A 21,153-nucleotide genomic window follows, 5' to 3' on the forward strand; every position below is an offset into this window, starting at 1 on the left:
TATGTTTTTTAAAGAGCAGTCATTAACTTCCCAATTGTGAACTATAAAGTAATGAAAATTATTTTCACTAAATCTGCAATGTTATCAGCCAGCTTATGAAGAGATTTTTATGATTTTCAAAGTTTACTTACATATGTTGTCCTATTTTATTTTCAAAAAGAAAATAGTATAAAATTAATTCTTATTAAATTTTTGGACAATATTTTATATCCAAATCTAGTGTAGTTATTAAAAGTAATACAATGCTCAAATGAGTTTGCATTCCTTGAAAACTCACATCTAAATATTTAAAAATAGACTTCCCAGAAGCTCAACAAAAGACAGGGAAATGACCTTGTGATTCAAAAAATGCTGCAGATAATCTAGAAAACAAATAATCCACATGTGGCTAATCAAGAGTTGATTAATTGTTTTCAGAATGTTTAATTGCCTGTTGTTTATCAATATAATTTAACTACCAGTGCATACGACAGTGATATAAATAGTACAAGTACTATTTTTATGAGAAATGATGTCAGGTTTTTATTAATGATAAAGAGTATGAAAGATAGTACTCTCATTATTTGACTTTGGCATTAAAAATAGTGTGCTAATTTTTAAAAAGAACTGGATTTTCTCTTCCTTTGTATAAAGTAACAACTAATCCGTTTTCTCAGCATAAAAAGGATCTTAAACTAATGATTAGGGTCTATTTTAGGTATGGGTGATTCTAGACATTTGCACATTTTTACTCTTAGTTATGTTGTATGATAGAAATAACTTTTACTGTGTATGAGAAGAAGTTATCACTCAAGTGTCTCATTTTATAATGTATCATTTTATAACTATATTTAATTTTACATGGAAATAATTTCATTGTCTAGAGTGACCCTTTATTTTTTTAATGTTTATTTATTTTTGAAAGAGAGAGAGACAGAATGTGAGCAGGGGAGGGGCAGAAAGAGAGGGAGACACAGAATCCAAAGCAGGCTCCAGGCTCTGAGCTGTCAGCGCAGAGCCCGTCGCTGGGCTTGAATTCACGTACTGCGAGATCATGACCCGAGCCTAAGTCGGACTCAATGGACTGAGCCACTCAGGTACCCCTAAAGTGACCCTTTAAATGCTGATGGCAAAAGCCATTTTCAGTTGAAACCAGTGGTCTGTGTCACATTGTAGAAGACATCCATTCTTGTGTCATCATATCTGATGGAGACAAGGAAAGCAAGACACTGATGTGTGTGAGGTTTTTTTTCCACATATTTTTATTCCTTGTTTTTCTGCTTGTTGGTTTGTTTTTAATGATTGCTTCAAAACATATGTGCTTTCTAGAAAGTCTGTCCTCAACAGTGCCTTCCACTTTTATTATCTAAGTCGATTTTGATCTGTGGAGTATGACTACTATTCGTGACTGTTGTTAGATGGCTAAATATTATTTGGAGTTTGGAATCTCTGTACTCTGGGAAAGCATTTTAATATCATCACTAGCTGACTGTTCTAAATGTTGCTACTGAGAAAGTTTGAATTGTCTCTAGGGAACTGAGAACTAGTTCTTTCTAAGATAGAATATGTAATGAAATCATAGTTTTTCATAAAATGTATTTTTAGTTTTCTCTATAATGTACCTACAGAGTACAGAATTAAGGTCCTTATAATCAAGACCAAATCACATCAGCTTATATGTCCTGTACTAATCTTTTTGAATACTTTTATTCACTTTAGAAAGTAATTTTTTCCAGCTTGGTAGTTCTTATGTGGAATGAAATAATATAGCATTTTCCTTTCCTAGATCTACTGTTCTCTGTATATCTAACTCAATTGGATAATGTGTAGTGTTAGTGACCAAAAGAAAATAGCCAAGAAATGAATTCTTTGAAAGTTTTTTTTATTGTTTTCTGGTATTACGCAATAGGGAAAGCACAATATGTGCATGTTTGAAAATGCACACAATATGTATGTGATTTTTATAACTCATAGTAATATTCAAATTCATGTACAGATAAAATATACATCTTAAATTGTGGATCAGATTACAACTCTTCACTTACTGCATGTTTACATACACACATCAAATAGCTCACAGATAAGGCTGTTTGTTTTAGCTGTGGCTTTAATTAGAGCCACGAGCCAAACACACATACCTTCTGGTGGAAAGTGAATACTTGGTGATTCAAGCATACTTTCCTTTTCAACTGACTTTCACCAAAGTAGAAACATTTGCATGCACAAATCATAATTAGCAGGAACACGAAAGTATAAAATGAAGTAATACATATTATCTGGCTAGTTTTTCTTCACTATCCTAAATCAGAGCGAGTATATAATTTGAGGCATCATGACATATGCATCTTATATATTTTATAAATTGAGTTATATTTTAAATGAATTAAGGCATTTCACTGCCTGAGGAGTTACTCAGAAAATTCTTCTGAAATGTGAATAATTGCTTCATACTATATTTTGGTGTTTTCTAAACTTCAGTCATTTGCGTACCAGCTTCATAATTTTTGTTATGTTCATAGAATGTTTATTTTAATGTTTACTGAATACTGTTTCTGTAATCTTTCTTAATTTTTAAATTTGAGTCTAATGTCACTACTGTACTATTAGTATCACTTTCTATAAGTGGAAATAATTCAGAAATATAAATGTGTAGTCATTAAATATATTATCACCTAAATAACATGCCACTGATGACATGTTAGTAGATTGAGCAGCATGTTGGGAGACACTGTCCTGTATGATTGTCATTTCAGATTTTTAGACATTTAATTCTCTTAAAACACAATTTAGGTGTATATTAAACTCAGGGCAGAAATTACTTCTGGTTTGTCCATCCTTGTTTTACCAGTATTTAGTACTTGGCACAAAACAGGCATTTAATAAATATTGAACGGCAAATTGATGAGTGGTCATGTCTTTGCATATTAATTCTCTAAAATACTGCTTGGTAGTAAGAATTAAATAATAAAACTCAAGCAGTAAATGAAAACACATTTTGCCCAGCATATGTTTGTATCCCCAGTCTTGAGAACAGTAGGTAATAAATGCGTAGCATTCCTATTAAACCTCAGTGAGCATGTTTCTAGCTCACGGAAGGGTACTGCAATGTGAGAAAGAGAAGCGGGCATAAGACAGTAAGGAGCAGCTCTAATGATTGGGAAGAGTGAGGAGAGAAAGTAAGGGAGAAGTAAAACTTGAAATACATATCTTTGTCAGGAGATCTGAGCTAACCCTGCAACCTTGTTCAGCAACAAAATAGAACTAAAGTCAAGGCTAACTGCACATGTGAAAATTGTTTCAGTAGAGAAGGCTCTGCTCCATTAATAGTTACTTGCAAATCACCAATACTAATGACCAGATTCTTCTAAAATAGCAGAGATACTCTGTAATATCCCCTCATGGTCTTTCTTCCAATACACTCACTTCTAAATCTGAAATCCCAACCTGGTTTCTTTTGTCCATGCACTTAAGAAATGACATAATCAATTTTCTGCATCATTTGGGTTAGAAGAAAAGACTGTACAAAGCTGAAATGAGCATAGCATTTTAGCCCCATTGATAATCAGAGATTCATCAGTTAGGGAGGCTCCTGAAATACAAATAGGCTGTTTCACAAAACCTAAGAGGCCTAAGTAAATGGAAGCAATCCACATCAGCTATCTGTCAGGAAGTCAGTGGTTAGCTTATTTGACCACTAACAATTATTTTGACAGTAGGAATTACTGACAGTCGGAACTAACTCTTCAGAAGAGGAACTATGGAGGCAAAACCATTTTTAGTTCAGAAATAATGTTGAAGTTTTACAGTGATATAAAACATATATATTTTTTGCCTATTACCTAATCTGAAAGAATGGTTTGCGCCTTGTTTTAGGGAAGGGACTCTTGGCTTATATCTCTTAAAAAAAAAAAAACTTATTTATTCATTTATTCAAAAAAAATGTCTCTTTCAAAATTGAACATAGACAAAGAGAAATTTAACAAGAATATGAAAGGAATATATACTTCCAAGAATTTGGAGTTAAATGAGTCTGAAGTAGGAAGGAAGTAGATTCTGTTGAGCTGAAGTGGACTGATTTGAGGGAAAAGACTCTAAAAAGCAGCAGGTCTTCCCTTCAACACGAAGGACACCATCATGCCTGGTCACTACAGCAGGGACTATAATGCAGGTGTGGGAAGTATAAAAGAAAGGGCTGTCCTACCTTGGCGAGTGGAATCTCCAGGGATGGTATAGGGCTATCAAGATGGAAGTTGGGTTCATATGTTCATCATCACACTACAGCTGTGATAATGCTGTGCTATCTAATCATTTACCACGGTCTGAGTCAAAGTACCGAGAAAACCAGGAGTTTTATGAGCAGGGGGCACTCCGTAAGACAACTCCTCTATGAGCAAAGGAAGAGATTTGGATTGGCATTGGATGTTCTCATCATTCAACAGTCTGAACAAGGAGAATAAAGGGCTCACACTATTTGGGAGTAGTAATAAGCCTCTGGAGGAAAATATATGAGACTCAAGATACATAGATCTCTTTGTTTTTAGACACTTTGGCCAATCTCAGCCTGTGTCTGTTTAGATGAAGGAACACACACATGAAAGTCAGGCAAACATGAAAATTTAGGTGACTTTGTTTAAATCCCATGATTTCCTTTTGCCTTGTTTTTTTTTCCCCCCATATGTTCAATATGCTATCTACCTGGCAAGATTTTTTTTTTTGAGGGTTGACTGGGATAACATGTGAAACCCATTAAAAAGTAGCATAAATGGTATATATTCTTGGAAATATGGAGCATGTTGCTGTGTGAGTGCCATTGCTATATGTTGGAGATGAATGAGATTTTAGTCAGGTGTGGGTAGGTTGTACCTATAGTAATAAAGATCCTAAAATCTCAGCAAAAAGGTTGTTTTTCTGTTCATATTCTATGTCCATCCGAAGAAGAGGAGGAATGTGCCCCACATCATCCTCACTTAGGAAATCAGGCTGATCTTTAGAGCCCCTGGAAATTGCTGGACATTGTGATGGGGAAGGGGACATGTGTGTCTTGAATGCTCTGCCTAGAAGTGACACATGCCACTTCCTAATTGGCTTCCTGCATTCACATGGCAATCCTAGCTTGTGTCCAGAAGAAGAGCTAGAATTCTATGGTGAGCAGCACTAAAGATTGTCATACATGGTTTCTTGTCATTATTTGCAGTTGGAGGCCTTCCACAACAGAGAAGCCATCTAGATATTTCTCCTATGACTAATACCGCTACATTCTTTCTATATAGCCTTCAACAACCAAGTAGACTTTTTTGAGTTTATGTTTTCCCAGTTTTAAGGAGTTGCTGGCACTAAAAAATTTAGTAGCTATCTAGCAGAATATTTTAGTTTGGGGCAGAGAAAAGCAGCAATTGTGTAACATCCCATTTTTGTTTTCTTTGCCAAACAGATATTGATGAGTGCTCTGATGGCTTTGTTCAGTGTGACAGTCGTGCTAACTGCATTAACCTGCCTGGATGGTACCACTGTGAGTGCAGAGATGGCTACCATGACAATGGGATGTTTTCACCAAGTGGAGAATCTTGCGAAGGTCAGTACAAGGAGAACCGGAGTTTATAAGAACACCTTTTGAACTTGGGGAATATACAGTAAGATGTAAATAGTAGACATTGATCTAATGTTGAAGTTATTGGGGTGCCTGGGTGGCTCAGTCAGTTAAGCATCTGACTTTGTCTCAGGTCATGATCTCACAGTTTATGAGTTTGGGCCCCACGTCAGGCTCTGTGCTGTCAGCTCGGAGCCTAGAGCCTGCTTCAGATTCTGTGTCTCGTTCCTTCCCCCCCCCCTCAAAAAGTAATAAAAATTTAAAAAATTCATGTTGAAGTTATTGGTGGCTTTTGCTGTGTGTTTATACAACAATTGGAAACATGTTAAAATCTAACCTTCACTTACTAATTATGATAATTAATTGATTTTTAGATATGTTAAATTTGTGACACTAAGCCAGTTCTCTATGGATACTTGTAACTGTTGAAGGGTGTTTTTAGGATGAATAAAATAGTATCAGATGAAAATTTTAAATGGCAGCATGCATAAATCTGACCCAAAAAGAGCTAGAAAAAAAATAGATGAGGAAAGCAAGATAAAAGGAAAATAGAGGTAGAGGTAATATGATAATGCTGTGGATATGATAATGCCAAGGATAATATTCACAATACACACTACTCTGGACTATTCCTAACATACCACTTGGCTGGCAAAGTAAGAGATACTTACTGAATGTTGAATGTTAGACATAGAAGTTATGACCCCTGCTTCAAAGAAGATTTCAATCTAATAGGAGTGAAAAATTCAATCAGATTATATTCAGTTATTTACCATTAATTTTGAACTATTTTCAGTGAATTGACAACTCTGTTCCTCTATACTCTCTATTGAAGGGCATGATTTTTCAAAAGCAGGCAGAATATACAAAGCCCAGTGAGCAATTGCCAGGGAAACCACCCACACCAGAAGGATTGGCCATCAGAAGTTTGGCACAGGAATGGAAAACACAGCAAACCACAAGAAGTTATTATTTTCTCCATTTGTATTTACACCTTCATAGAGAAACAGCCTACGAGAATAATGTGACTAAAGTGACACAGTCAGTGAAAGCCTCGGAGAATCTAACTTAACGGTACTTGACACTTAAATGATAAGATGTCTTTTATTCTTGGACCTCAAAGGGTTTTCACACAGAGAGAAGTGAAGCTGACTTGGATGACAGATGTTTTCAGTGTGCTTTGCACTTTGCTGGCAGCTCCAGAGCTCTGGACCTTCAGCAGAGGGGTCTCTGGATTTTTTGCATAGAGTGGGGATGCTGTTGCCTTGCCGGGGGCTAAAACCTGGCATTTGCAAATAACCACCTAACTGTGGGCTGAGGGCTTTGCCTTGCACTTGTGATTGTCCCAGAGTGAACAGTTCCAGCCCTGTAGAGAATTCCATGAGGCAGATCAAGCAGTGTGATTTTGTACTTCCCTGATAAACTGCTTTGCCTGTATTCTGCAGTTTATCGTGGGGAAGTCTACTGTTTTTGTTTAAAAACTCTACCTTTTTGTTAAGATTGTCTTTTGCTTTAAGTTACACACATGTAGAATGAATATAAGCCGATTGTAAATCGTTCAAATCATACACAAGTACTTAGATTAAAGCTGAAAGTGCATCTTAATTTCATCTCTCCCCTTCCCCCATCCTTTCCACTTCTCTAGGGGTAACCTGTGTTTACTTTTGCCTGGTATCCTCACACACCCTTTTCTGTGCATCAGAATGTGAACAGCAAAAACACATACCTCTGCCCACTATCTCACTTTACATTTGCAACGGCGCTCCCTCACTATCTTTTAAATTTTTGACTGCAAATCTCAAGAGGGCTGTATTAGTTATCTATTGATGCATAACAAATTACACCCAAAACGTAGCAGCTGAAAACAACCAAAATTATGTCACAGTTTGTATGGGTGAGGAATCTGTGCACAGCTTACCTAGATGCCTCTGGTTCATGGTTTCTCATGAGGTTGCATGAGTTATTGGTCAGTGATGTGTTTCACCTTGCAGAATTGTCTGGGGTGAGAATGGGGGGAGCCACACCCTGTTTCCAAGATCGCTTATGTGGTTCTTGGCTGGCCTGGTTTCCTTAACACGTGAACCACTCTACGGGGCTGCCTCAAGACATGGGAGCTGGCTTCCCCTCGAATACGCAAGTGCCCATGATCTTTCTATAACTCAGTCTCAGATGTGTCATTGCATTGCTTCTGTGTTTGTTAGAAGTGAGTCAGTAGGTGTAGCCAGCCCACATTCAAGGGGAGAAAATGCAAGAGCGTGAATATTAAATGGTAAGAATCACAGGGGACTGTCCTATAGGCTACCTGCTACAAAGGCCATCGGCTTTGCCAAAGATTCCTATTTTATTTCCTTGGTTACTTTCCCCTGCAGCTCTCTAATGCCACCATTTCACACCTTCTGTCATCTCAAATCTCAGGTACCACTACCTTTCTCATCATTCTCTGTTGACGGCCCTGCTTCTTATTTAACCTAGAAAGCAGAACTTCATTTCTGCACCAGGAGTTACACTAGACAACTCGTATTTATATCTTTATTTGCTGCTTTCCCTCCCTCCCTCCCGTTTCACTGAGTTAAGTTTCATTTCTCCCTCCATAGTACCTTACCTATCATCCCTTCTCACCTGCTTGAGGTTTTCGCCTTTGTACTCCCCACTTTCTCTTCCATATGATAAATACTCTTTTTCTCTCCATCATTCTCATCAGCACACAAACAGCCTGGAGGAGCAGCCATCTTTTAAAAATGAAATAAAAACAAACAAAAAGTAACTTCCCCGATATCACCTGATCCTCCAAACATTTCCCGCATTTTTCTGCTCCCTTTTAGAGGAAAATTCTGAAAGAATCTTTTATATTTCTTGTCTCCATTCTCTTGCTTCCAACAATACTTTAATCCCACTACCCCCACTGAATGCTTTCCTTTCAAGATTATTGACCTTTTCCACATTGCCAAATCTGCTGCTCAGTTAACGTCTCTTTGCTCGACAGCTCAAGCATTTGAACCAGTTGATCATTTCTTCCTCTCAAAACAATTTTCTTCACTTGGCTTTGAGGACACCACTCTTTCCTGTCTTTCTCTAATTTTTAATATTTTATTTATTTTTGCAAAGAGAGTGAAAACAGGGGAGGGGCAGAGAGAGGGGAGGACAAAGGATCCAAAGTGGGCTCCATGCTGCTCACAGCAGAGAGCCCGATGTGGGTCTCCAACTCACGAAACTGAGATCATGACCTGAGCTGAAGTCAGATGCTCAACTGACTGAGCCAACCAGGTGCCCCTCCTGTCTTTCTCTTACCCTATGGGTCTCTCCTTTACCTCTCCAGAAGACTACATGTTCCAGTATCACGGGGCACTTGGCAATCTTCTCTATCCATTCTGAAACTGAATCAACCACATTAGTTGCAGATTCATATATATTGTTACCTACTCGGTATCTAACTTGGATTTCTTAAGGACAACTCGGGATTACTGACTAAAATACAGCTCTTTAATATACTCTCTAATTCTTACAGGCCCCTAAACCACAGACCCAGACCAACATCTTGGAGTCATTGTTTCTTTCTTTTCTTTATACTTCATATCCAACATATCAACAAGTCTCATAATTTCCATTTTCAAAATATATTCCTGATCTGACCACTTCTCACATTGTCTATTGTTACCATGTTGGTCTAAGCCATCATTATCTTTTGTCTGGATTACTATAGCTTTCTCCAAATTGGTCTCCCTACTTCCACCCTGAACTCCCCTAGAGTCTTTTTTCTATAGCACCCAGAATGATTTCTTAAAGTCAGAAGTGGGAGCATGCTCCAATTCTGTTCCAATGCCTGGAGCCTTTCCATCTCTCTTCAGAGTAAAATCCAAACCCCAACAGTGGCTTACAAGGGTCTACATGTTATGGGTACTTGGCTTTCTTGCTATGTCACAAATGTACCAAACAGATTCCCTTCTCATGTGCTGTTCTTTTTTTCTTTTTTGGAAGGTGCTTCTCCAGATCTTTGCATTCTTCTTTCATATAATTCAGATTTCTTCCAAAATGGCTTCTCCTGGACCCCCAACTTAAAATAGCATCCTTCTCTGACACTCTTCACTTAATTTGCTTCCCTTTTCTTCACAGAAGTTATAAGTTCTTCTGAAATAATTATATGTATTATTTGTTTACTTGCTTATTATCTTCCATAGACTGTAAGATAGATATATATATAGATATAGATAGATAGATAGATAGATAGATAGATAGATAGATATAATTTATTGTCAAATTGGCTAACATACAGTGTGTAAAGTGTGTTCTTGGTTTTTGGGGTAGATTCCCATGGTTCATTGCTTACATACAACACCCAGTGCTCATCCCAACAAGTGCCCTCCTCAATGCCCATCACCCATTTTCCCCTCTCCACCGCCCCCTCAATCCATCTGTTTGTTCTCTGTATTTAGGAGTCTCTTGTGGTTTGCCTCCCTCCCTCTCTGTTTGCAACTATTTTTCATCCATCCCTTTCCCCATGGACTGTAAGCCTTAAGGGTCATGGATTTTGTTTGCTTGTCAGCCACCAATGCCTAGAACAATGCTTGTCACATGGTTGATAATATACTGATTTATCTAATGTAAAAGGTTGAGATGGATAAAATGAGTGAGATATGCAGGTAATATTTAATCAGAAGTATGTTAGGAACATAACCTGTGCTAGAAGTAGATACATAGTAGGATATGTAATAGATATGTCACCTGGTAGAACTAAATATATAAAGTAGTGATCAGGACAAAATGACAAAACATAATTAGTGCATTCGTGAGTGTTCAGAAAATAACAAGGAAAATTAAACTAGCCGCTCAAAATAACACATGAGAAAGATGAAAATAGGGAAGTAAAGGATTGTATAAGATGCCTATGCAAAAAAGACTTTTCAAGGAAATACTATAAACACAGAAGCAGTAGAAAATCTTATTTAAAAAAATATGACTCTGGAAAGATGACTCTACTGTTATCTTCCAATAGAATTTATAATAATTATCATAAATATCTATGACTTTTTTAGAAGACAATGCTCTGAAGGATTCCTTTTTTAAAAAAACCTATGTTATATAAAAAAAGACTAAAATCCTTCTTCTAAACAACTATCCATTTACTGTAATTTCAGTGATTTGTAGAATTATAATAGTATTTAGAAGATACAATTTTAAGAGTGTGATTATATCTGAGCAGGTGCCATTTTTCTGTTGCTGAGGGGAAAAAAAAGGCACTTCAAAGTGGACAAAGCCACAGCAGTTGGTTTACAATTACTCTGAAGATATGAATAAATATATTTGAAGACATGAATAAATAATAGTGTACTCCTTCACCACTTTTTAGGCTGCAGTTGAGTAATCTACAACGTACATGTTTATAAGCTGCATTCATACAAATTATATGCTTTTTTGCTCATCCATTTATCTCAGAGGTGTAGATATTTAATCCCCAGATAATGTGCCTTTACCATTTCCCTTTACCATAATTTCTACTATACCTGAAAATATGTCTCTCTCTGAGAATAAAGCCCAGTATTTTTTTTTCCACACAAGAATATTTTATTTGCAGGCCCCCTTTTCTCCTGATTGCTTTATTTTCTGGATTATTTTTACGCTTGGTGAGGTTTTTGAACTTGTAAGGCCAAAAAAAATAATGTTTATGGGGTAGCTTCTTTTGAGTATTATGTTCAAATTAAATACTGTAAATTCTTAAGCTAAATCAAGTAAAAGGACAAAAATGAAATGAATCGAATTCACCTAAACACGTAGTTCTGAATATATGCACAAGTACCTTGAGATACTTTGCGAGACATCTGCTGCATAGAAATATAAAGGAGGTATGGTCACTGCTCTCAGCTTGTAGAAGAGATAAAATACGTACCACAACTGTCATACAAGATAGAATGTACTGAGCTTCTTAACAGAGAAGAAAGCTACAAGGTTCAAAATAATACATACTTGAGAAAAATATAAATTCAGATCCATGAGGGAAAAAAAACGAGAAATTATTTCCAGTTTGGAACAAGAAGGGCTCGAGTGTCTACCATTTGTATTAGGGCTTCAAATATGATGTGATTATTGGCAAGTCGAGATAGAGAAAGAGATGCAAGCCAAAGAAGTAGCTTTAAATGCCTTGCTAAGAAGTTTGAACTTTACTCTGAAGGATTATTTTTGAGAAAGGAAATGAGGAAAAAAATATATCTTAACCAAATCCATATTTGGGCCCAGTGCTATTTTCTGAACGCCAGACCCATATATCCAACTACTTACCAGACAGCCCTACTTGGAAGCCCAGAGGAAAGTGTAATTCAACATGTCCTGAACTAACTCATGTCTTTCTTCAGCCTGCCCCCCACTTTCACTCCACAGTGAAGCCTTTCTCTTCTTTCTCTAAATAGCATCAGCCACATTTTCCAAGCCAGAAATCTAAACATCATTCATGACCACTTCCTCTCCCTGATCTTTGAAGTTAACAAATCACTAAATTCCTTTATCTTTGCTGTGTCTACTTTGAAAGATTCTCTGTGTTTCTTTCTTTGTACTTCCACACTGCTAGCAGTCAGTACAGCACTGTTCTTAAGAGCTCACAATTGAAGCCTGACTGCCTGGGTTCTCACCTGGGCTCTGTACCCCAGTAGATGAGTGACCTTGGGAAATTATGCAACATTTCTATGCTTCAACTTCCTGATCTATAAAATGGGGATAATAACTGTACCCTCCGGTTGTTGTGAGGAATTTAAATGAATCATTATATGGAAGTGCTTAGAATCTGGTACATACCAACCACTATGTAAGTGTTTGCTTTTATTATATAACCATTGCTTGCCTAGACTACAGAAACAGACTATTAATTGATCTCCTGGCTGTAATTTTAATCCACTCAAATATCTTTTCCAAAATGAAGCCAAGAGAATCTTTTTAAAATAGATATCTGATTATGCTTTTTTTTTTTTTTTTTTTGGCACTTCCCTTAAATGACGTTTTATTGTCTTTATGGATTTCAGATTTCTTAACATGACCTTTACTTGGGCCCGGAGTGCCTCTGTCTACCTACTCTGTTCCTCCTAGACATTCAACTCATTCCCTCTAACACATTTTGCTGACTGTAAACATTGGGCCTTCAAATATACTCTTACTACCTCTTACTAGACTGCCCTTGACTTCCTCTTGCTTACCCAAATCTTATTCATAGTTTAATTGCCACTAGAATGTATATGTGGGCAGGAGAAAGATCCAGAAAGAACTATTAATGTGATAGGAAGTGAGTAAATAAAATTTATTGGGGAGAGGGAATGAACTGTATCAAATGCTGCTGCTAGATCAAGTCAGGTGAGAAATGAGAATGAGACTTGACCACTAGATTGATTTAACAACATGATTTCTTTAATAGCTTACTAAAGGAGTTATTAGTATTCTTAAAGTTGGAATTTTTATGTATTATAGTAGGTTTTTCAAAGCAGAATTTACAAGCCTTATGTATATTTATTTTAGGAATTTTACATTATAATAAAACTATATCTAACAATTCCAAAACTCTATACTACCAGTCAAGAATAGTCTCTTCATTGGGGAACCCAGTATAGATAACAAGCAGAAAAAAAAAAAAAAGGTAAGTTCAAGTTAATTCAAATCCCATTGTATAGCGAAAGGTAATCATTGGTTCACAATGATTTTCTGCCTACACATTTCTTCAGATATGGCAAGTACATATCAACCTTTGCTGTTACCTTTTGCTCTATTTCTTTATTATGAATGTACTTTATTTCAGAGCACATGTTCTTTTTTGTGGCTGGACACCTCTTCTTTGTCTTCTGCAACAAATCCCAGGACTGTCTCTGCCTTTATTAAAAACAAATGCATTACCTGACAGCAGAGCTTTTGTTGTTATATGTCAAGCAAAATGAAATGATTGTTAAAAATCTAATCATTGCCATTAATGGAATGATATTCATATAGTGGATATTTAAAGGGTTATATAGTAAGAAGTATGTGCAGAGTTTGTGGTCAAAGAGACCAAATAACTATGGTTAATGCTTTTCCTGCTTACTGTGATTCCTCATTATAAGAATATTTAATAGGAGACAATGAGTAAGTCATCAAATATAACTTATTCTGAATAGACCAAATATGGAGCTATTTCATAAAATTGTATAAAATTTCACTTTTTGCTCTTCTTTCTCTAAATAACATCAGTTAAATTTCTCTGATCTGAAAAAATTATATATTTATATATAATAATTATACACACACACACTAATGTGCTTTTTTAAAAATGTGAAATATATCCTCATTCTAGCTAATAGTTCTGCTTTTAATCACACTCTATAATTATAAACATTGTTATCCTTGATAAATCAAGCTATAATAATGTGTTCACTATAGTTATAACAATCTTTTCAGCCATTGTCTCAGTTCATTGATTTTGTTTATATGGAAATTAATAAAAATCAAGGCAAATAGAAATATATAGCTTATTTTGGGGAATGCATATATAACAGAACTTAATATTTAAGAATTTAAATATGGTTAAAATATAATCTTGACTTGTCCATGTCTTTAATAATGTTGAAAGCAAACCATTTAAGAGAGATATCTACTAAAGTCTATCTTTAAAATTTTCTAAGAAAAGCAGTGTGCAGTTCCCCCAGTTAAAAGCCATCCATTCCATCTTCTTTCTAACCCACTTTTCTGGTGTGATTTAATTCTTTCTTTCTTGACCTTTACTCAGAGGAAACAGATGAAGTAGGAAATAACTGCTTACTGCCACTCCTACAATATCCCTGAAATGTATTTTGGCTTGTGACCTTTAAATTATGGGGATAAATAAAATGAATCACATCTCTTCTTATGGACCTTATCTGTGGGGTCAAGATATGTTTGCTTTTCATCTGTATGGAAATGATTTAGGCTGTGATTGCCATGGAATAGGTGAGGTCAGGTGAAGAATGGCCCGTTGCCTGTTGAGTCAGGCAGGAGACAAAACAATCATCTGAAATGGAAAAGTTAAGAAGTGGTAGATTATTTGTGAGAGAGATGGTGATTGCTGATGGTCACTTGCCCTCTGTGGGTGGGAGGCAAGGTGTGAGGACAGCATGAAAACGCCTGGGCAGAACACTGGGAGCTTACCTGTGGGTGACAGGGCTGTAAGAATAGGGCTTAAAGCTGAATAAAATGCCTCAGAAGTCCCATGACATTTTATCTCCCACTAACAAAGGATTTTGGGTAAACACCATTTTAACATTGAAGATGATTTTTCCCAATGAAAATTCACAGGCACTTTTAGAATTTCATCTGCCAATGATTTTTGTTTGATGAATTGAGTTCTAATCTTACTTTCAAAAAATATAAGTGTTTCATAAAGCCTGATGGTATTTACAGAGATATAAAAGTTGAGAATCTAACCAGGGTTATCTGCTGTTTGAAATCAAGCATGATGATGTTTTCCTGTGAAATCCCTAGATCATTAACATTGCTTTAGTCAGCATTTAATAGGAAATGCATGCCTGTAAGATGAAAGTTAATTTACAGTTGAATGCTTCACTTCGGAGACAACTTGTCTGATTCAAACCCAGCATATTCTAAGCACATTGCCTGCTGCCTTTTCTTGGCTGTAGATATCGATGAGTGTGGGACTGGGAGGCATAGCTGTGCCAATGATACCATTTGCTTTAACTTGGACGGTGGATACGATTGTCGATGTCCTCATGGAAAGAACTGCACAGGGGACTGCATCCATGATGGAAAAATCAAGCACAATGGTCAGATTTGGGTGTTGGAAAATGACCGTTGCTCTGTCTGTTCATGTCAGGTTGGTATAAATAAAAAAAATTGTAATCATTTTTATTAGGATGTAGTTTGCATATATTTTAAGTGTACAGCTTGATGAATTTCAACAAATGCATGCATCTACTTAACCACTGTCATGTTTAGTAGAAAAGGACATTTCCATCCACTCAAATGTTATCTCTGTCCTTTCATAGTTAGTCCCATACTCTCAGCCCAAAGGAAACACTGATTTTGGTTACTGTAGGTTAGATTTCTTTATTCTAGAGCCCTATCTAGTAAGTAGTACTAGTCTTTTTTGGCTTCTTTCTCTCAGTATTATGTTTTTTGACATCCATTTATGTTCATTGCATATATCAGTAACCCATTTCTTTTTATTGCTGAATAGTATTCCATTATATGGAAATGCCACAATGTGTTTGTTTATTCACATGTTCGTAAAATTTTGTTGCTAACTATGCAAGTACTTCTGTAGTAACAATATCATATTTGAATGAATGCATGGATGAAGCCAAAATGGACATACTATGGCCTATAAGTGAGAACTATCTATTTGGATTATGTTTCAGTTTTAGAGGAATGTTCTACTTTGTTACCCTGTTGATAATAGAGATTTATATTATAGTTAGGTAAATAACTTTATGTACCGAGGGCTCAATTATTATGGCAGACATTGATAAGAGTGTGTACCAAAACTTAAGGTCTAATATGTCCCATAAACTTAACAATAGGTAAAGCTTGTTGACTACTAAATACAAATACATATGCCCTGATATAGACATAAGGACTGTGTAGTGGTTATTTCATGCTGGTCGTTTCTGGAAAATTTCTGGCCACGAAATTGGAAGTTCTCCAGCTTGGGTAATTTCTGTGTGATAACTACAAAATGTAACTTTAAATCTATTACACTGATGTTAGTATATTGAGAAATGGAGGCTTTGGGGAACTGCTTTCATTTTTTCCTTCTCATACAGAATGGATTTGTAATGTGTCGACGGATGGTCTGTGACTGTGAGAATCCCACGGTTGATCTTTTTTGCTGCCCTGAATGTGACCCAAGGCTTAGCAGCCAGTGCCTCCATCAAAATGGGGAAACCTTATACAACAGTGGTGACACCTGGGTCCAGAATTGCCAACAGTGCCGCTGCCTGGTGAGTTTAGCTACAGGAAGTAGAGGAAAAGTTCGGGCCCAGAATCTAACTAGGGAAACAATCTTGCCCTCCTGCATCCGCCGATAATCAGGACCTGGCCATAGTGCTGGCAGTTACAAAATGTGAACCTGTTTGGGATGACAAGATGGTAGGCATGCAGTCAGGACCTGTGAAGGCACATCCTAGACTACATGTGGTGTGCCATGACGTGTATGTCTTTCCAGAGCTTGGAAGAAGAAAATACTCTCCTAGCATCTGCAATCCCATTCAGCCTCGGTCTAGCAGCATTCATGAAAAATATCATTGTTTTGTCCAAATAGAACTTTTATTAATCCATTTCTATCAGTCATGCTCAGAATTAAAAACAAACAAAAAACAAAAAAAAAAACAAAAAACAGAAACAAAAACACAAGCACATACTTTTTTTCCCCCCTTCTAAATATTTTTACCATCACTGCTATTCTGGTGGCCACCCTGTTTTATACATGATATGGATTTGCAAAAAGTATTTATTAGAATATTAGAATTGAATGTATATGTTTATAAAAGCTTTATTGGAAGCAATAGGTAAAAAAGAAAATGAAGACTTGATCAAGAAAACACCAGTATTTTTTCATTTGACCAAATTTTTGTTTCTTTCTGGTAGTGTAAATGAAAAGGGAAATTGGTCTGTGTATCTTTATAGAAGAAAGTTTCACAGATGCTCCTTTTAAAGTCATGGCTAGTTTCCTTTCTATTTGTGTGAGGATATTTTGAAGGCAATGCTTTTTTTTGTTGCCTCCTTGTTATACTTTCAACCCAAAAATCAATTGAAAGAGCAAGGTCAGTTTTCTGTGCCTGAAGGCTGCTTTCATCTCCAAGACCATGAGATTCAGAATTATGAAGAAAATAGGAAACAGGTGAGAACTACATTTTAAAAAGATCAAATTCACACAATTTTCCCGTGTGGAATAAAGAAGACTGAAATCAGTTCCTGGTTGTTGTTGTTGTTGTTTTCTCCAAAGTCCCTAAACTGAGAAACATAAAAATGAACAAAGAAAACCTGACAAATTCCCTTCATATTTCAGTTTATTTTCTTGTAAATGGACAAAACTTTTTTTATGCAGAAGGGAATGAATGAGAAGGTAGAGGGGAAAATTTTTTAAATGAAAAAAAGCACCTAATACGCAAACCCTCTTCCATAGTAAATAATAATTCTTTGTCAGGGAAAAGATAAGAGCTTGTTTTATGAGAAAGGGCTGTTGCTTTTGTACATTGTTGTTCTTGTTTAATCCTTGAGCACTCTTAAAGTCCAGTTGCAGTATAGACCTCAGCACTGTGATAGGGCTTTTGTCGATTCCCTGCCAGATTCACGGCTGTGAAGGTGTGAGTGTAAATATCCATCAGATGAATGGAGTATTTAGTAAACGCTGTGCTCCCTCTCTCCCTGCCTCCCTCCATGTCCTCCCTTCCTCTCCCTTTGCTCTTGCACATCTGCTTTCTTTACAGCAAGGGGAAGTTGACTGTTGGCCTCTGCCTTGCCCAGAGGTGGAGTGTGAATTCAGTGTCCTCCCAGAGAATGAGTGCTGCCGGCGTTGTGTCACTGACCCTTGCCAGGCCGACACCATTCGTAATGACATCACCAAAACTTGCCTGGATGAGATGAATGTGGTTCGCTTCACTGGGTCCTCTTGGATCAAACATGGCACCGAGTGTACTCTCTGCCAGTGCAAGGTAAAGCCTATTAAATGCAAGTAGGGAGGGGCGCCTGGGTGGCTCAGTCGGTTGGGCGTCCGACTTCGGCTCAGGTCATGATATCTTGGTCCGTGAGTTCGAGCCCCGCGTCAGGCTCTGTGCTGACAGCTCAGAGCCTGGAGCCTGTTTCAGATTCTGTGTCTCCCTTGTTCTCTGACCTTCCCCCATTCATGCTCTGTCTCTCTCTGTCTCAAAAATGAATAAACGTTAAAAAAAAAAATTTAAATGCAAGTAGGGAACTTTTGGCTTGCTGTAACCCAGGGCTCCTCGATATTACTGTGCTCAACCTGGCCAATGGGAAGCATTTTATTTTTCCAATTTATTGTTCAAACAGAGGTGCTAGGAGGGCCACTCAGCTTTATTAGTGCCCAGGCTAACCACCCTGTGCATCCTCAAAGCACATTCAGGGAGAAGGAGGTGCGTGATCAAAAAACCAGAATGATCAGTTATTTATGTCACCAGAACGAAAAGAACCTACTCAAATTGCCCTAAGGTATCTAACTGTACACATCTTAAAAAAAAAAAAATCTACAACACAAACTTCACGTTTCTTCTTTCATGATGGAAGACAATATTATTTTATTGATTTTTATCTGGTCCTTTTATGAGGTCTGTGAGATATATTGACAAAGTAAATATATTACATTTTCCAAAGTGAAAATCAATATGGAAAAAATGGGCATATTTCTTGGTTCGTTGTGGTCAGTTGCATTGGGTTAAAAAATTTAAGATCTGTTGTTTACTATATTTTATTCCTACAGTTGGAGAAAAATCATTATAAAGATTTTTCTTCTTATTCTCATCGGAAAATAGAGCATGTGCCTTTTACTTCAATGAGAACAAAAATACAGATAATGTAGACAGTATACAGAGTTCATACGTACTAGAAGAGTTGAAAGCATTCTACTTGATTATTGTTCCTAAAAATATTTGATTTAGTGATCACTGTATTTCATAGTCATAATTTTTGAATCAACACTAAAACTAAGTAAATAATCTGAAGGCTTAACAACAACATAAGAAAGCAAAGATTCAGATTTTTTCCAACGTAGCATAGTCAGATAACTATAACTACACTGCTTTTTAAAATGAACAATTCCATTAATTTTTTTCAGTAGAGCAATTTAATTCAGATTCACTTGACACAAATTCTTACCAGAGTGGCTTGATGTCTTACCAGGACAAAGAAATATAAAATGCTTTAAGCTTTGAAATAGTATTATCTATTTCAAACCAAAATTTCTGTCTCTTTCAATCAGTGTAATTTTTGTCAATCAAGCAAAGCTTTTTGAGTGAACATTTAATGCGGTTTTTGAAAGTGCATTAGCAAATTTGAAAGTTACTGCTACTACTGAAAGTGACTAATGTATATGCAGTGCTTTAATATACATTTAATCTGAGTACATTTAGCAGTGCATATCTAGAAACTTTAGCATTAATAACCAACAGGGAAATACTTTCTGACATTTCATTATCAATTAAAGTTGAGTCCCTTTACTTTCTTAATCTAACTAAGACTATTGTTCCGAGAAGTGACAGCAAAAATATATACCAGGCAATAGGATGAAAAACACACCAAATATGGCTCACACAGATACTTCCAATAAGAAAAATGCATTCAGAAATAGCAAAACATGAAAGTGTTTTCTGAGTGAAGAGCATGAACAAGCTTGTCATTTACTGTCTTATAAACAACTAGTAGGATTTGGGGGCTCATGATAGGAATGTATTTCAGGAAATGTATTTTAGATTAGTTTCATTTTTTGACAAATAAATGCAGATTCTCAGAAGTTACTATTTGATGCTATTCCCGTTTTCCCTCATTAAATATGAGTTATAAAAATATGCTCTATTTTACCAAATCTGTCCCAAATACAAATTTTTATTATGTATATTTTATGTTATTCTAAAAATAAAATGTATGCCAAACAGGCTCCAGATATTGCATTGGAGGTGAGCGCTTTTCACAATTTGGGGTTTTCAGAACGCCATTTTTATTTATTATCTCCCTGTCCTACCCACCCTATGAGTTATTTGAATATTTTAGTCAATGAAGACAAATTGTGCTGGTATTCTGCTGGTGCCAGGGTTGTAATGATAAACAAAACAGACACAATTGTTCCTGGAAATTATTGCTTAGCACCTTATTGTCTAGAGCTGTACCATCCAATATGGTTGTCCATAGCCAGATGTTGCTATTTAAGTTAATTAAAATTAAATAAAATTAAAGCTTCAATTTCTCAGCCATGGTGGCCACATTTCAACTGCTCAATAGCTATATTTGGCTAGTGGCCAAATATTAGCACCTATAAAAAAACGTTTCTGTCATCACAGGATGTTCTGCTGGACAGCACTGGTCTAGAGATGAAGAATGCAGCGTCTAGAGTAAGGCTACCTGGATTCAAAGCCTGGTCAACCACACTAGCAATGTGACTTCAAGGGATGTTCATTAATTTCTCTGTGGTTCAGTTTGCTCACCTGAAAAATGAGAATATTAATAGGGATAATTTTAGTACCTACTTGGGATGGTTACTATAAGAATTGAAAAGATCCATAAAAAAATTTTTCCTACACATTTCATATACAGAGTAAACATTCAATGTTAGCTATTATTGGTGGTGGTAGAGTAAATAGATAGTACTCAGGTTATGAAACAGATAAAGATGACATTCTAAACTGTGATGGATACTCTGAAGGAGACGTGCACTGTGCTAAAAGACTGTACAACATGTGTACCAGTTCTCTCCTTAGCAAATGACATTGAAGATAAGAACTGAAGAATTAGGAGTTGGCAGAGGGGAATTTTTTAAAGATGTCTTTTTATTAAAGATGTCTTCAGTTTTAATTTGCTTAGGAAAGAAAGGAAAGAAAGAAAGAAAGAAAGAAAGAAAGAAAGAAAGAAAGAAAGAAAGAAAGAAA

General features: G+C 36.3%; 1 protein-coding gene across 5 annotated transcripts in view; it reads left to right on the plus strand.

Annotated features, from left to right (window-relative positions):
- Positions 1-21,153, plus strand: part of NELL2 (neural EGFL like 2) — a 397,486-nt gene that overhangs the window by 368,337 nt on the left and 7,996 nt on the right. For 4 of the 5 annotated variants that reach the window (XM_040488375.1, XM_040488376.1, XM_040488379.1 and 1 more), the window contains 4 exons: positions 5,411-5,551; positions 15,181-15,374; positions 16,324-16,500; positions 17,989-18,233. In XM_040488375.1, the coding sequence (XP_040344309.1) occupies positions 5,411-5,551; positions 15,181-15,374; positions 16,324-16,500; positions 17,989-18,233 (757 nt within the window). The remainder of the gene's footprint in view (positions 1-5,410; positions 5,552-15,180; positions 15,375-16,323; positions 16,501-17,988; positions 18,234-21,153) is intronic. The other variant, XM_040488378.1, reaches the window with a different exon arrangement.

The sequence above is a fragment of the Herpailurus yagouaroundi genome, unplaced genomic scaffold (genome assembly GCF_014898765.1).
Source record: "Herpailurus yagouaroundi ecotype Mexico unplaced genomic scaffold, PumYag 166, whole genome shotgun sequence".
NCBI classification, from domain to species: domain Eukaryota; kingdom Metazoa; phylum Chordata; class Mammalia; order Carnivora; family Felidae; genus Herpailurus; species Herpailurus yagouaroundi.